Source organism: Taudactylus pleione, unplaced genomic scaffold (assembly GCF_031769625.1).
Source record: "Taudactylus pleione unplaced genomic scaffold, aTauple2 ptg000296l, whole genome shotgun sequence".
Taxonomy (NCBI): Eukaryota; Metazoa; Chordata; class Amphibia; order Anura; family Myobatrachidae; genus Taudactylus; species Taudactylus pleione.
The window spans coordinates 6,977,979-6,995,434 of record NW_028284698.1 but is presented as its reverse complement, the minus strand read 5'-3'; the positions used below and the strand labels follow the sequence as shown (position 1 = coordinate 6,995,434).

General features: G+C 46.2%; 1 protein-coding gene across 1 annotated transcript; it reads left to right on the top strand.

Moving 5' to 3' along the window:
• Positions 1–417: 417 nt before the first annotated feature.
• Positions 418–14,645, top strand: NKRF (NFKB repressing factor). The gene is made up of 3 exons (XM_088482823.1): positions 418–784; positions 3,599–3,723; positions 10,794–14,645. The coding sequence occupies exons 1-3, from the start codon at positions 426–428 to the stop codon at positions 12,848–12,850; spliced, it is 2,541 nt and encodes an 846-aa protein (XP_088338949.1). The 5' UTR covers positions 418–425; the 3' UTR covers positions 12,851–14,645.
• The last annotated feature ends 2,811 nt before the right edge of the window (positions 14,646–17,456 follow it).

The window sequence follows — 17,456 nt, the reverse complement described above, 5'->3', positions numbered from 1 at the left end:
TAAATTACAGTAGGGAGAAGCACAAGAGGGTAGAGGGCCCTGCTCGAAAGAGCTTACATTCTTTAATCCTGTTCTTCTTTGGGATATCAGTGTCGGCATTATGATTATGCCAAGGGGCAGGATTCCGGCATCCGTATATCAACGGGCGGCATCCCGCCCGCCGCCAATATAACTACATCCCGGGCCTATATTATATGCACTGTAGTCATTGTGGGGGAAATTTATCAAAGCTTGGAGAGAAAGTACTAACCAATCAACTTCTATCAATTTGACAGTTGAGAGCTAGGAGCTGATGGGTTGGTACTTCAGCTTTCTCCTAGCTTTGATAACTCTCCCAAAATAATATATGGGTGATATCGGACTATTCGCTAATTTGCCGTCAGAGGTCGGTAGTTGTAGCATAAGCAGAGAGGGTATTATACTCTATGGTTCCTGTGAGACAGGGCGCGCTCTATCCTCGATCCTTCTCTATGGTTCTCGTACAGAGCGGCATCGCAGCAGCCGGAGACACCGGACATCAGACCCCACATAGCCGCCGCTCCCCTCTGACCCCTATACTACAGCGGGGCGCACATACCCTGATGGCTTCAATGGATGAGGGCGGTCCCGGTGACTGTAGGACAGCGGTTATGGAGGATTTCCGTCAGTACCATGAGAGTGACAAGCAGTGGGCTGCCCGCAAGCAGTTCTTGGGCCGCCACATGCATTTATACCCCGGCCGCAAGGTAGACCAGCTTATCGCCCTGTCGGTTGTGTGGAGCAACATCGTCTTCATAGGCAACCGGTGAGTGCAACAAAAATATACATGTACATCTCTCCCGGTTCGGTATGTGTCACATATGTACATCTCTCCCGGTTCGGTATGTGTCACATATGTACATCTCTCCCGGTTCGGTATGTGTCACATATGTACATCTCTCCCGGTTCGGTATGTGTCACATATGTACATCTCTCCCGGTTCGGTATGTGTCACATATGTACATCTCTCCCGGTTCGCAATGTGTCACATATGTACATCTATCCCGGTTCGGTATGTGTCGCATATGTACATCTCTCCCGGTTCGGTATGTGTCACATATGTACATCTCTCCCGGTTCGGTATGTGTCACATATGTACATCTCTCCCGGTTCGGTATGTGTCACATATGTACATCTCTCCCGGTTCGGTATGTGTCACATATGTACATCTCTCCCGGTTCGGTATGTGTCACATATGTACATCTCTCCCGGTTCGGTATGTGTCACATATGTACATCTCTCCCGGTTCGGTATGTGTCACATATGTACATCTCTCCCGGTTCGGTATGTGTCACATATGTACATCTCTCCCGGTTCGGTATGTGTCACATATGTACATCTCTCCCGGTTCGGTATGTGTCACATATGTACATCTCTCCCGGTTCGGTATGTGTCACATATGTACATCTCTCCCGGTTCGGTATGTGTCACATATGTACATCTCTCCCGGTTCGGTATGTGTCACATATGTACATCTCTCCCGGTTTGGTGTGTGTCTGTGGCATGCGTACGTCTCTCCCGGTTCTGTATGTGTCACATGTACATCTCTCCCGGTTTGGTGTGTGTCATATGTACATCTCTCCCGGTTTGGTGTGTGTCTGTGGCATGCGTACTTCTCTCCCGGTTCGATGTGTGTCTGTGGCATGTCGTATACACGCGGTTTCCACTCTATTAGGTTGTTAGTTGATTAGATATTTGCAATCATATGGCTGCAACTCAGTGCATTAACAGATACAAACCTGGTCAAGAAATTGAATTGTTGTCCATTCCAAACACCAGAATGGGGATGAAACATGCCTGTGAAAAGATTTTTGGTGTCGTACAGGGTGGTTTGCGTATCAAAGAAATTGCAGTGAGTGGCCATTCTCTGGGAAGGCTGGTTCAAGCTGACGGGAAGACTACAGAAACCAAATAACCATGTGTTCAACAGTAGCATGCAGAAGAGCATCTCTGAAGGCACAGCACATCGAAGCTTGAATTGAATTGCCTACAGCAGCAGAAGACCCATTCTTTTCTGTAAGAGCAGGAAATGGAGGCTACAGTGGGCACGTTTCCCAAACTTGGATAGTTGAAGATCAGAAAAAATGTTTGATGACTCTTTATTTCTGCTGCACCATGCAGATGTTAGGGACATAATTTGGCATAAACAATATAAATCCATGGATCCATCCTGCCTTGTGTCAATTGTTTAAGCTGGCTGCAGTATTATATGCTTTCCTAGCACACACAAGACCCCTAAAGAACAGTTGATCATTGATTTAATGTAGGGATGTTTAGGCTCGGATAGGTTCGAGTTTGCACGCCGAGTTCGGATTTTTCCCGTCTCTTTCTGAGTTCCGTTTTTTTGGAGGGAAAAATCCGAACTCTGCGTGCAAACTCGAACCTATCCGAGCCTGCACATCCCTAATTTAATGCCACAACATAAGTTGCCGACCATGTGCATCCCTTTATGGCCACAGTCTACCCATCTGCTTATGGTTATTCCAGATGGTTAACATGCTGTCACAAACCACATATCATCATCTCAAGCTGGTTCCATGAACATGACTTCAGTGTACTCCAAGGGCATCCACAGTGACTAGATTTCAATTCAACTGACCAGCTCGGGAATGTGGTGGAATTGGAGATTTGCATGATGAATATGTAGCCCACAGATCTGTAGCATCTACGTGATGCTATCATGCCAGTATACACACAATCTCTAAATAATGTTTCCAGCAGTTTGTTAAAACTATTCAACAGAGAATTCCATCTGTTCTTGGAGTTAAGGGAGGTCCTACACAGTACTAGAAAGATGTATCTTATAACGTGGCCACTGATTGTGTGTATATTTATCCTGTGTGTGTGTGTCAATTATGTCCAACTCTTGATTCTGCATGTGACCTTTGCCATATAGACTACATGGCCAAACGTTTACCATTTTCCAATGGAACTTGCTTTGTGCACAGGGGCTCAGTCATGCTGAAACAGAAAATGGCTTTTCCCAAACTGCCACAAAATTGGAATCACATGATGTTCTAGAACGTCATTGGGTGCTGTAGCATTGATATTTCACTGTTACTAAAGGGCCGGACCAAACCATGATAAACAGCCATTATTACTCCTCCATCAAACTTTGTAGTTTGCTGTAAGCACCCCCAAACACAGACTTGTCTGTTAGATTGCCAGATGGTGAAGCATTATTCTTTTCTCCATATAATGTGATCTATATGTACATCTCGTCATATATGTATATCTATTCTGGTTCTTTGTGTGTGTGGCCCTTGTAATATTAAATCTCCACAGACCTTTTTCTCTTCTACTTTATTGTGGAACCAACTATTTCCCTGCTGTCTCTAAACTGATCTCAACGTTACCCTAAAGCTGAACATTAGCAAAACCAATCTAATCATTTTTCCTTCTCTCAGAGTCACCACCCTCAAATCTCCCTCACTGCCGATAACGCCACAATTTCCTATGTCTTCCAAGCACCACCAACATTGCTAGAATATAGCTTTATCTGAAGTAAATATATATTGAAGGAACTATGCACTTTTTTTTGTTTAGTTTGAAATTGATTTAGTATATATTGTATTCATAGATATGGAGAGCAGCTAACACAGAAAGTTCACCAGATGGCTGAAGGAATTGATATTGGTGAGATGCCATCATATGAGCTTGTGCCTGATGCTAAGGCAACAAAAAGAACATCCACTTTAGATGCTGGTAAGTCATATTTGTGCATACTAGTGCCTAACCCCGCTACTTACCTTCGGGATGCTGGTGCCAGGAATCTAACAGGTGTCGGGATTCCGGCACCAGTATTCTAAGTGCTGGCATCCCCTGAATTGGGATACTGAGCATATCTCGTAAATCTATATTGAAAGGAGAACTTTAGCCAATTATGCAATGATTCCCCCTCATACAGCTCAGTATAAACATACTGCATTTCAGCATAAGTCCAGTAGTAAGCAGTGGGAGTTTTGCTGGCTAACATGGCTTGATTTTCTATTTTCACTGCTCACTCATACTTCACCTGATGTTAGTATTGGAGATTACATATAGATGCAGCAGGGACTAATACAGCCAAATACCAATCGGTGTTCTCCCCAGGCTGTTTTCTGCGGGCGCATCACCCGGCAGAAACAGCCTACCGCCCGGAACTTTTCCCCGCCGACCCTCGCTGTGGAACGGTGGCCTCTGATGCACTGCACGGGTGACGTCATGACGTCACTCGCGATGTGAGGAGCCTGCCCCGCGCGCCTGCTGGATCTAGTTAGATCCAGTCAGCGCGAGGCAACGGAGTGGGAGCGCGAGCGGCCAGCAAGTAAAGGTAAGTGCTGGGCTGGGGCCAGTACCAGTCTGGGGGCACTGCATAAGGGGCCAGTCTGGGAGCATTATTTAAGCCTGGGGGCACTACATAAGGGACCAGTCTGGGGGCACTACATAGGGGCACTATTTCAGCCAGGGGGCACTGCATAAGGGCAAAGCTAAACTACACGGGGCAATGCATAAAGGGGAAAACTACAGGGCACGAATACAGGGGGCACTGCATAATGGGCACTTTTGACTGAGAGCCAGTGGGGGAGCAGCCTGAGACCTGTCGGGCTGGATTGGTAAGGGAGATACCCCTTTTCCCGGCCCCCACCCTGCTACTTTTGGATGCCACCCGGCTAGAAAAAATTTCTGGGGAGAACACTGCCAATGTTACATACCAAGATATTTGTTGTTAAATGAGAGAGGTCTAATCTCACCTCAAATGTCAAGTAAATATATAATATATTTTGTCAAACATTTTTGTTCCAACATGTCAGGGCTGTATACATGCTGACATCATAGTAACTGAAATATGCGCTTTGCAACCAGAGTAAACCCCTATTCTGTGCACTCAGCACAGTGGACAGTCTCATCTTCAGTGCTTTAGTGCCTGATTCAGAGTATCCCGTTAAGCAGAAGCAGCTACAGCTAAATTATGCTAATGTCTGCAGGAGGCGTCTGATGGAAAAAGATGCCTCCTGCCGGCATTGCAGATCCGATGCCTGCATCCGAAGATGCAGCATCGGATCACCATCGCGACCATCGGTTGCGTTGCTTGCAGTCATCTCTCATCTGGGTAAGTTTAAACTTACTCAGAAATGGTGATGGAACATCTCAAGAAATCTGCCCCCGTTATGTAGAACAGTCCTCATTGCCGGCCACTCTCCATCCCCCAATTGGCTACAGAATGTCAATCAAGCAGTGGCTGTGGGGCACTGCAAGCAAGATCGCAGATCAAAACCATTGTGGTATTGTGAAAACATTGCAATATCGTGATAATCTGGAACAGACCCTTAGAAAAGTGTCTTATCGATAATTGCTTGTTTACTGATTCTTATATCAGACAGTTTGAGTTTACTGATACGGGGCTCAGCTTTGTGAACTGCTATTATTGTCACAACCCAAAGTCGCTCTTATCAGAAACTTGCTCTCAGGATTTACTAGAGGAGAGAAAGCAAATCTGCACTCATTAGTAGGAATAGAAGTTCACAGTGGTCATTGGTATCTCTGAAAATACCATGGTTCAGAAATTTTGGTACACTTGAAAGTGGCAGATTTACTTTATGTGGGTGCATGCAAGCTGGCGTAAAGAGCTTTCATGTAGAAGGGTGCAGATTGGCACAAAGTGCTTTATAAAGTGGAGGCACACGGTCTGTCATAATGGCCTTATTTTTTGGAGGATGTGCAGGGTGTCACATCTGACTTGTTTTTTCTCCTGCATGGACTTTAGTTACAAGAGGAGCATTGGCATTTCTTTTCTGTGTATCAGAGTTCCATATAATCCTCCTCTGGAAAAGTCCCTTTATGTGAGGCCGCAGCCTGTCTGTATGGTACCTACTGTTCCTTCAGCTAAATGATATAAAAAAATGCATGCAAGCTTGGTAGTCTTTCTGCAAGACTGTGGTCCCCACACCTGCAAGATATGTACGTGAGCCTGCGGTTCTACCCCTGCAAGGTATGGACGTGAGCCTGTGGTTCTCCCCTGACTAATTGCCCACAGGCTTATGGTCCTATCCCCAAGCATTGCAGACCCTGCCCTGTGTGATAGATCAGCTAGGGTTGATCCATTGTGTGTAACAGCTCTCTTCTCTGGTGCTGACAGTTAGATGCACTGAAGCAGAATCCTAGTTTGGGTAAATTTGATGACTGAATATATAATACTAATTATTTAGGTGCCAGGCTGGAAAGTAGCCGCTATCTGTAAATGACAAACAATTTATCAAATGTATTTCTACTTCAGGGTCCATAGGGTATCCACAGGATACCTTGGGGTATAGGTGTGACGTCAGTCATCGGGCACCATAGAGTTAAGCTTTCAGCCTCCCAGGATACACTAGGGTCCCCCTCCTATACCCCGCCCTCGAGCCAAGGCACCTCAGTTTAGTTTGGTGCCCGGCCGGAGTCGGGTGCACCTGTTGGAGTGGGGGCTAAGAAGAGCCCCTGAAGCTTTTCTGCATGCATCTGTGGATGCACATCTGGATGTACAGCATGGACAGTCAGTCCTGACGTCCATGCTGTCTTCCCTACACCCCCGCCGGTACCAGAACGCCGGTACCGATCCGGGGATGCTGGTGAGCATCTGGGGTCACAGCTAGCGGTGACCCCAGATGTTCCGGACCATGGCCGGATTCAAGGGGGACAGCAAGGTAAGCAGTGGGGTCCCGCGGTGGGTCCCCGCTGTTACATGGTCCAGAGTCCCCAGGCAGGGGGCTCCCTGGGGACTGGCTGCAGCGTGGAGCCAGGTAAGAGCCTGCGCTTCCACTACCCCCCTGGGACAGCGGACCGCAGCAAAGCGGTAGCGCTGCGGCATCCCGGGGGTTAAATGCATGCCAGGGGAGCGCGCCTTCCCTGTCTCACAGCCGGCGCCTCCCCCGCTGCACACAGCCCTTTCTGCACTCTGCCGACTGGCCCTGTGGCAGCGCTCCTCCCCCAGGCCAGCCTCCTCTCTGCTCCTCGGCGGCCATCTTCCTGAACGCATGGTGAACGCTGCTGGAAGCCTGGAAGGAAGCATCTTGGTCTGGGTCCCCCCGCATACCTCTCCTCCGCTGTGGTCAGGTCTGTGTATGCAGCGCTATGTCCTACCAGGCCCTGTACCTGCGTAGTTGAGTGATCAGCGCTGGTTAGTGCAGGAATTGATTTTCTTTGCATTGTATGTGACTGTGCTAGCGCTGCTGCCTGTATCTTCTGACTGTCAGCTTTATTACTGTCCCTGTTCTTTCTGCTAAGCCCTTGCGGTGCGGTGCTGCAGGGTGGTCTCTCACCTCTTTAAAATACAATTGGTGAGAGGGGTCACATACTTAGTACCATCATGTCTGAAAGTGATTTTCCTCTCCGGTTACAGTGTACTACGTGTAAAGTACCTTTAGCGGCTCGATTCTTCACCACGGGTCTACCATCAGACCGGAACAAGGCCACGGAGCTGCGGAAGGTCTTGCACACTATGCTCCAGGCTGGAGTTATAGTGCCTGTTCCATTCTCCCAGAGGGGCCAGGGTTTTTATTCAAATCTTTTTTTGGTGCAGAAACCCAATGGGTCGTTTCGTCCGATTCTCAACCTCAAAGCTCTCAACAAGTCTTTGCGGGTGCCGAAGTTTCGGATGGAGACCCTACGGTCCATCATTCTGGCGCTGGAACCTGGGGACTACATGGTGTCTTTGGACATACAGGACGCTTACCTGCATGTCCCTATTCTTTTGCGCCATCAACAGTTCCTCAGGTTTGCAATCCGCAGCGACCACTTTCAGTTTCGAGCGTTACCTTTTGGCCTGGCGACAGCATCGCGTGTGTTCACCAAGGTGATGGCGGTCATGGCGGCTTCTCTGCGGCTGCAGGGAGTCCGCATGTTGCCGTACTTGGACGACCTGTTATTAGTGGCAGGATCTCCAGAGCTCCTTCTACGCCACTTGGACTTGACCATTGCGCTGCTGCAACGGCACGGCTGGCTAATCAACTGGCAGAAGTCCACTCTAATCCCGTCTCGGCGGATTCTGCACCTCGGAGCCTTATTGGACTCGGGACAGCAAAGGATCTTTGTGACGGAGGACAAGATCTCTGCTTTACAGTCAAGGGTGCGCAGTTGTCTGCACAGCCGCCGGGTGTCTCTACACTCGGCGATGAGGTTACTGGGCTCCATGGTGTCGGTGTTCGACATGGTGGAATATGCCCAGTTTCACTCCAGACCTCTGCAGCACCTGATCCTGTCCAAGTGGAAAGGGCTGCCTCAGTCTCTAAAGTCCCAGACGTTAGTGCTCACCCCGGGGGTTCACCTGTCCCTTGCCTGATGGTTGCAGACGACCCATCTCAGCAAGGGACATCCGTTCTGGGTACCAAATTGGGTCCTGTTGACAACGGACGCCAGTCTTCGGGGCTGGGGAGCAGTTTCGGGTCCACACTTGTTCCAGGGCAGGTGGACGCCGACAGAAGCGGAGCTTCCAATAAATATCTTGGAATTCCGTGCGGTCTTCAATGCTCTCCAGCAGGCACGTCGGGTTCTCCAGGGTCGTCCGGTGCAGGTCCAGTCGGACAACGCTACCACCGTGGCCTACATAAACAGGCAAGGAGTCGGGCGGCTCTCGTAGAGGTGTCTCGGATCCTGGTATGGCCGGAGCGCAATCTTCCGGCCATATCAGCGGTCTACATCCCGAGAGTGCTAAATTGGGAGGCAGACTTTCTAAGTCGCCAGGACGTTCATCCGGGGGAATGGTCCCTGCACCCGGACGTTTTTCAACTGCTGGTGGACAGGTGGGGTCTTCCAGAGATCGACCTCATGGCGTCCTGGCACAACAACAAGTTGCCGGTGTACGGGTCTCGCACAAGAGACGAAGAGGCGTCTCTGGTGGATGCTCTGTCCGTCCGGTGGACATTCCGGTTCGCATACCTGTTTCCTCCGGTTTCCCTTCTTCCACGGGTAATCCGGAAATTCAAACAGGAAGGAGGGACGCTCCTGTTGATAGCTCCCGTGTGGCCCAGACGGCACTGGTTCTCAGACCTTCAGGGTCTGTCCGTGGACAGTCCTCTGCGGTTGCCGCTACGACCGGACCGTCTGTCGTAGGGTCCTTGTCTTCACCCGGACCTGGCTCGGCTGTCTTTGACGGCGTGGCTGTTGAGACAGCCATGTTGAGGTCCAGGGGGTTTTCCAGCTTTGTGGTGCGTACCTTGTTGCGAGCTTGGAAACCGTCGTCCGCGAGGATATACCATCGCGTGTGGCATTCGTTCTTCCAATGGTGTCGACCGAGAGGTTATGCACCGCGGGAGTTTCGTCTGTCTAGGATACTTGCCTTCCTACAAGCGGGACTAGATCATGGGCTTCCCCTTGCTTCTTTGAAGGTACAGGTTTCGGCCCTGTCTGTCTGGTTTCACCGTAGGATTGCTACAATCCCGGATGTGCGCACCTTTATGCAAGGTGTTCTCCGCATTCAGCCGCCCTTTGTTCCACCTGTGGCGCCTTGGGATTTGGCTGTGGTCCTGAGGGCTCTCCAGGGACCGCCGTTTGAACCACTGGGCTCAATGGATCTTAAATGGCTAACAGCTAAGACTGTTTTCCTTCTGGCCATAGCTTCGGCCAGACGTGTTTCTGATTTAGGGGCTCTCTCTTGTAGACCCCCTTTCTTGATTTTTCATGTGAACAGGGCAGTGCTCTGCACTCGGCCTGAATTTGTTCCCAAAGTTGTTTCCCAGTTTCATGTTAACGAGGAAATAGTTGTTCCGGCCTTTAACTCACCTGGTCTTTCAGTGGGTGAGGCCACTTTGGATGTTGTGCAGGCCTTAATGACTTATGTTGACCGCACTTCTTCGTTTAGGAAGTCGGACGCCTTGTTTGTCCTCTATGGCTTCCGTAAAAAGGGTTGGCCTGCTTCAAAGCAAACTTTGGCAACCTGGATCCGTATGGCTATTTCTGAAGCTTATCTTCATGAAGGTCTGCCGGTTCCTCCTTCTTTGAAGGCTCATTCCACTAGGTCTGTGGGTCCTTCGTGGGCAGCTCGATGTGGTGCCTCTGCAGTCCAGATCTGCAAGGCTGCTACGTGGTCCTCTGACCATACCTTCGTGAGGTATTACAGGTTTGACACCTTCACCTCTCAGGATGCTTCCTTCGGGCGGCGGATTCTCCTTTCAGCACAGGAGCGTCCCCACCCTTAAAGGATACTGCTTTGGGACATCCCCAAGGTATCCTGTGGATACCCTATGGACCCTGAAGTAGAAAATATGAGATATGGTAAGAACTTACCTTTGTTATCTCTATTTCTACGAAGTCCATAGGGTTCCACAGGACTCCCACCCTGTCGCACCTGTACTGCAGATGGGCTTTGGTCTGGTCACCGGTTTTCCCGTCTCCCTCTGGTGAGAGTGTGATTCTTGTGTGTATCCAGATCTTCTTTCTCTCTCTTCCTTCTCCTCCTCCGGCCTATGGCTTGGTAACTAACTGAGGTGCCTTGGCTCGGGGGCGGGGTATAGGAGGGGGACCCTAGTGCATCCTGGGAGGCTGAAAGCTTAACTCTATGGTGCCCGATGACTGACGTCACACCTATACCCCAAGGTATCCTGTGGAACCCTATGGACTTCGTAGAAATAGAGATAACAAAGGTAAGTTCTTACCATATCTCATATTTTATTGAAAAAAAAATTGCTTTTATCAGGAAGATCCATTATGCTGATTATTGTATAGCATACATATGTTAAGTGTTCAAGCACCTTAGTGTCCTATCTATCTAGATGTTTAAACATTCCTGAATATAATTTTATATTTTTTTGGAACACTTACAGGTGGACAACCTCAGAAAAAGAAATTTGGGCCACGGCCACGCTTTGAACCTGTACATTTTGTAGTCAGCACGTCGATTGAGGACCAAAACTTTCAAAAAACAAAAGATCCTAATTGCTTTCAAAAACAACATAGCGACAGCATGCTGCAGGGGCCTGATGCATTGGTTACTGTAAGTGATGACTCAGACACCGAGGAACCCTCAGAAATGGAGTTGAGTTCCACTCCCTATATCTATGACTCCAACTCTTATGTTGAACAAAGCAAGAGTGACTCTGGCACTTTCATGGCCAAAATTGAACAGAATTATTCTGCTAAATTCGAATCTCACTGTTCAGATTTGTCCAGAGATTTCCGTTCAAATGTGCTCGATATGTGGAAGGGTATCAACAAGCAAGGGAGAAAAGGCATTGGTTTTGTAAAGCCGCCTAAAAATTCTGGCAGGTTTGGCAAAAACAAGGAAAGTGGTACAAATCCTTACCTGGGTCGCAAAATACAGACTGTAGATAAATCATTTTTTATTAGGAAACTTTCTGCTATAGTGAAGCAGAAGATGGTAAAGCCTGCAAGGTCCTCTGATGGTAGACAAATTAACTTTATCCACATGTTGACACAATGTATTCAGACATGTAAAACAAATCCTGTATATACATATGTGCGGGTTAAAGAAATTCCTCCCGACAATCTCCCAAAATGTAAAATCCCTCCTAATGGCTTTGCTTGTGAAGTCAGATGCCAGGATATTTACTTAGCCACTGGGTATGCTTTTAGCAAAAATGGAGCTCGGGATCAGGCCGCTAAACTGGCCTTACAACTCTTACAAAGTCCTGAGGTTGAAGCTGTAACAGTGCAACGAAAGTTTGGGCATGAGTATCGTGAAGATGTGGTGGCTTGCCCAAGTGACGCACAAAGGAATGAATTCCCTCCTGCTCTTAAACAAAATGACAGTAATGTAAATGAAGCTGTTCCATCTGGTCAGCAGAGTATAGAGTCAACAAAAGGTACATCAACTAGGCCGTGGTCAGAATTTATTCTCAAAGAAAATACAAGTGATGCAATAGGGATCCTGAACAACTCTGCTTTTTCTAACAATATGACTGTGGAATATAAGTATGAAATGGTTCCCAACAACAAATGGCGGTGCAGTGTTTATGTGCAGGACTGTTGCATAGCTGAAGGTTATGGGAATAAGAAGAGTAGCAAGCACATTGCAGCTGAAGAGGCTGTTAAAGTCCTGAAGAGCGTGCAGCCTAATTTGCAGAAGACCAGCTATGCCAGATCCACAGACAATGGTCCAACAAATGCGTTGAAAGACCTTGTAATATATGAAAACGCCCCAAATCCTATCTACATTCTAAATGACACTGCTCAGATCAACAACGTGACTATAGAATATGTCTTTGAGAGCGTGTCTGGAGTTAGCTGGAAGTGTAAGGTATTTATGGCGCAGCAGTTTATAGCAGAAGCTGTTGGCATTAAAAAAACTGTAAAACATGATGCTGCACAGGTAGCTGTGAATATCTTAAAGAAGACCCATCCTGTGATGATTAACAATCTGAATAAGGGCCCTGTTGCAGATGCCATATCTCGAAACCAGATCCGAGGGTTGTCAAATGAAGAGGCGTACAAACAGCAAATTAAAGAGGACAATATTGGGAACCAGCTATTAAGAAAGATGGGCTGGACGGGCGGTGGCTTGGGCAAAGGAGGAAATGGAATAGCAGAACCCATTTCTGTAAAGGAGCAGCACACCCGGGAAGGACTTGGCCTAATGACAAGTGACCAGAGAATCACAAAGAGAGACATTGAACAAATAATAAGGAACTATGCAGCTTCCAATAATCAGGATGACCTGACCTTTTCTAGAGAACTGACCAATGAGGAACGAAAAAACATCCACCAAATAGCTCAAAAATATGGTCTAAAGAGCAAGTCTCATGGGCAGGGTGTTAAAAGGTTCTTGGTAGTCAGCAGAAAAAGAAATAGACAGGAACTCATACATCAGCTCAAACAGGAAGGCCAGGTTGGCTCTTACGTTCTTGTTATGCCACAGAATTAACGTCGCAGTTTGGATTTATTTTTTTTGTTCATGTTTGATAGGTTATTATTATACACAACACTTTTACGTTGTCCATTTATATAAGAACAAAATAAATGGTCGTTCGTACTTTAGTTATATGGTTTTAAAATCATGCAGCGCATTTTATAATTTAAGTGATAGAAGTAAATATATACGGAACACTAGTCATCCGAGTTAGTGACTGGCACTTCTTTTGCATACAGTATTTAATATGATGTTTTAAATGTTGTGTAATGGTTTGTTTTCCCATAAAATGGAAATTTGTTGAAAACGATCATGTTGTTTTTTTTTTTTTTCCCTTTTGATTTTAATAGCAGAATATCAATCCGTTGCACAATAGTTCACCGAATTGTTAATCCAGAATAATTTCATTGCGGTGATATGTTTTTATTTTTCAACTGCGTAACATTCCACCAATATAAGAACTACTGAGTGACTCAGCTGTACTTTTGAGAATTGCTTTACATTACTAATTTTGTCTAACCATGACTTCATGAGCATAGGCCAGTGGTTCCCAAACTTTTGTGCATCACAGCACCCTAAAGTAACAGCATTGTTTTCACGGCACCCCTAAGCCAAAAGTTTTGTTATTGAAAAACGTAGTAAAGTAGTGCAGTGAAGTAAATTGTGCTTACCTGTCATCCTAAGGTTGTTATGTGGTGGTGGACAGGTTTGAGCTTCTGTTTATCCACATATTTACATTAACCCCTGCAAGTGTCCCAAGGCACCCCAGGGTGCCACGGCGCACAGTTTGGGAACCACTGGATTAGGCTATTCATTTACTAATAGCATGTTCTGCAAGAGGAGCTCAAACATTGATCAAGAAATACAGATTCTGGTGTTATTTAACACTATTATTCCGATATGTAAACGTTTCTTAACAGTCATTCTTTATTCATAGTGGTTTTGATCTCATTTTAATATAAAAGCTCAACTATGTTCAGCAATATTTGAGATTATATATACTAAATGAATGTTAATAGTTTATAGACGTGTGTGTCCAGCACAGTCATGGTAATTAATACCCGATCCTTCTTTTCTGTCATGCTCCTTTAATGATTTTAAGAAACTATTTGTCATCTTTTCAAATTTGAAAAACAATATATAGATTTTTCTTATTTTCTTGTTATACTGGTTATATCTGATGAGTTCAACCCTGTTCAAATTGACTTCTAAAATCTAGCCCAGCAGTGAGAATGGAATCCATGTTACGGGCTCGTTTCTACATTCGAGGCAAAGCAAAAAAAGAAGGCAAATTTGCACCTTGGTAAAACCATGTTGTACATGATACACATGTAAAGTGTGCAGATGTACAGTTGGGAGGAAGCGTGTCCTGGATCAAGTGTAAATTACAGTTTAAAAATGAAGCTGTGCAGTGTTTGTGTGCTATAGCAGACGGTCAGTTCCTTGCAATACAGCATGGTTTGTCCAGAGACACAAACTGGCACTTTTTATTTGCTTTGCTTATAACTTTAAATGAGACTTTATATGATATTGAATATTTCTCAGAACATTATCTTTTTGTGGTTCATCATGAAATGTGTGGAAGTCGTATCCAAGAGAGAGCTATTTTACATTAAGCTGCATCTGTAAAGTTTATTGCCTGCAACGTTTGGTCATATGTCAGTACATTACCATTTGTTGTTGAGTGTTTTTAAAGGATACTGCACTATCATTATCTATTAGAATAAATATTACTGATTTAAATGTGATCCTTGTGAATCAGAAAGCTGTATATATGTGAGTGTTTTATAAAATATAACTTATTTAGTCACTAGCTGTACACACTGATTATTTGTATTTTCTCCCCGAATACTTACTCTTTATAACCAGATTGGATACTAGTTTACATTTCTTCAAACAAATGAGCAACTGGTTTAAACAATTAAACATCTCCGTTTTATAAGGTGAGATTCACTTGTGTAATGCATATATTGGTTTATAGCTTTGCAGGTGTTGTCTGCTGCTCGGCAGTCTGGGATGGATCCGACTTGATCATGATGAACGATTGCAACGTCCTTTTGGGATCGCCACAATGCTGGCCCTGGTGGAGGTATCTTCTTTTTGCCTCTTATTGGGCTTGATTCAATCGCTCCTGAAGGAAATGGCACCGGGATGGTGCTCCCGGCGCTATTCAATTCTGCACATTGTTAGGTTGGGGAATGCCCGTTCTACCGCCCCTTGCGCCTTAAACAGGGTGTTTAGTTGCTAGAACGGGCATTCTCCAACTAAATTTCCCGCCGCTAAGGGCAAAAAACAGCATCGCGCTTGTAGTTTTGTCGGATTTCTACTCGCACCCCTGGAGGGGTTTGAGAAGAAATCCTTAACCGCGCTGAGTTGAATAGCACTGGGGGGCTCCCTCCCGGCGCTATTTACTTTGCAATCAATAGAATCGAGCTCATAGTTACATAACCTCAACAACCGAGGAGTTCGTGCAAATGCAAACATAGATGCCATAGTGAATCAGGCATTGGCTCTGCTGTGTGTTTTAGAGCAATTTCTTAGTTTTAATAGGCTGCCTGCATCCTACACAGGAGTGGGAGATAACATTTAAATAACTTTTAATTCTGTGTGTATCAAATAGAGGATGGTTATACTTATTTTTGATAGACCTGATTCGTATTCTGTGTTCATCTGGCCTGGAGCCTACGGGAAAAGAATGCATCAACCTTGTCTCTCCTCTCAGAACCTTTGTTGGGGTTCTAGCTGATTAGTGGATTGGACTGTCCCATTTGAGCAAGAAGCTTGAGATACCTTTTATGGGAAGAGCTGATGCTGTGTTATTAGTGTAGTTATGTGAACTCCCGAGGTTATGCTTATTCTCTTGCATCAGAGGTTTGCCTGCATAATTTTCCCCCCCAACTTTTTTTGTTTAAACCAGGTGGTATTGCATTAATGTTTTAATGAAAAAAAAAAAATAAATAAAGATCCTGCTTATTGTATTAAAACTGAAACATTGCTATGTATTAGAGACCTTGATCAACCATGTTTTAATGCTTCTAAGATTAACAATCCAAAATTATTAGTATTTTTATCTCTCTTAAAGAGAGCCAAAGACTTTCTTCCTTGCACTCATCTCAGTAGGACTGACGGTTTTTAATTGAAATAAACATGAAGGAGATTAAACCATGAGGTGCTTCTCTGTGTATTGCCTCTTTAATGTGTCGGAGTTGTTTACCCTTTAAGAATGAGAATGTTCTACCATTTTCAGACATACGACCCAGGAAATTTTCTGCTCAAACCCGGGAATTTCTCCTGTGCAAAATCCCGGGTATTTGGTTGAGACTGCCCCCCTTTCACACTACAGCTTCTACCCGGGAAACTCCGGGGTAGACCCCATTCAGACAAGTCGGGTTTTTAAGGTTTTTACACAGCACCTGCCACTCCTCGCCTGTCCCCTCTCCGGCTGCCGCTGATGTCATCACGCAGCCGGCCAATCACAATAGAGCCCCCATTACCCATATGCCCTGGTGGTCCAGCAGGAGTGTGGGCGGCTCGGCCACCCGCTGTGTCAGAGACCCGCCAGCTGTCTCCAGCGCCAGCGGGTGAATCTGCGCAAACGCGGCTCCCTGCCTTACCTGAGTCCCCGGCATCTGACTGCGGTCCTCTGTGCCTGAGGAGGACCTGGCCGAGGTCGCTGACCCAAACGTCAGCGCCGCAGCTAACGATGTCGGGGGTGGTGTAGCAGCAGCGCTAAGTGTCCTAGAGGATGCTGTGTGCGGGCAGCTTCCCAGGTAGCACCATTCAGACATGACCCGGGTAGTCTCTCCAGGACTTCAGTCCTGGGAAATTCCCTGGTCAATTGCAGGGTGGGCTACACGAGATCCTGGGAATTTGGCCGAGGCAGGCCAAAATTCTGGGAATCTCAGTACAGTGCATCCGGAAAGTATTCACAACGCTTCACTTTTTCCACATTTTGTTATGTTGCAGTCTTATTCCAAAATGCAATAAATTCATTTTTGTCCTCAAAATTCTACACACAATACCCCATAATAACAACGTGTAAAAAGTTTTTTTTTGCAAATTTTATTTAAAAAAAAAAAAAAAATCACATGTACATAAGTATGCACAGCTTTTGCTCCAATACTTTGTTGATGCGCTTTTGGCAGCAATTACAGCCTCAAAGTATTTTTGAATATGATGCCACAAGCTTGGCACACCTATCTTTGGGCAGTTTCGCCCATTCCTCTTTGCAGCACCTCTCAAGCTCCATCAGGCTGGATGGGAAGCGTTGGCGCACAGCCATTTTTAGAACTCTCCAGAGATGTTCAATTGGATTCAAGTCTGGGCTCTGGCTGGGTCACTCAAGGACATTCACAGAGTTGTCCTGAAGCCACTCCATTGATATCTTGGCTGTGTGCTTAGGGTCGTTGTCCTGCTGAAAGATTAACCATCGCCCCAGTCTGAGGTCAAGAGTGCTCTGGAGCAGGATTTCATCCAGGATGTCTCTGTACATTGCTGCATTCATCTTTCCCTCTATCCTGACTAGTCTCCCAGTTCTTGCCGCTGAAAAACATCCCCACAGCATGATGCTGCCACCACCATGCTTCACTGTAGGGATGGTATTGGCCTGGTGATGAGCGGT

What these genes read in the sequence shown, in the direction of transcription:
- NKRF (XM_088482823.1), top strand. Translation starts at nt 426, where the DNA reads ATGGTTCCTGTGAGACAGGGCGCGCTCTATCCTCGATCCTTCTCTATG. An exon ending in ATCGTCTTCATAGGCAACCG is followed by an intron (nt 785 to 3,598) that starts GTGAGTGCAACA and finishes TTGTATTCATAG; the next exon opens with ATATGGAGAGCAGCTAACAC. An exon ending in AACATCCACTTTAGATGCTG is followed by an intron (nt 3,724 to 10,793) that starts GTAAGTCATATT and finishes GAACACTTACAG; the next exon opens with GTGGACAACCTCAGAAAAAG.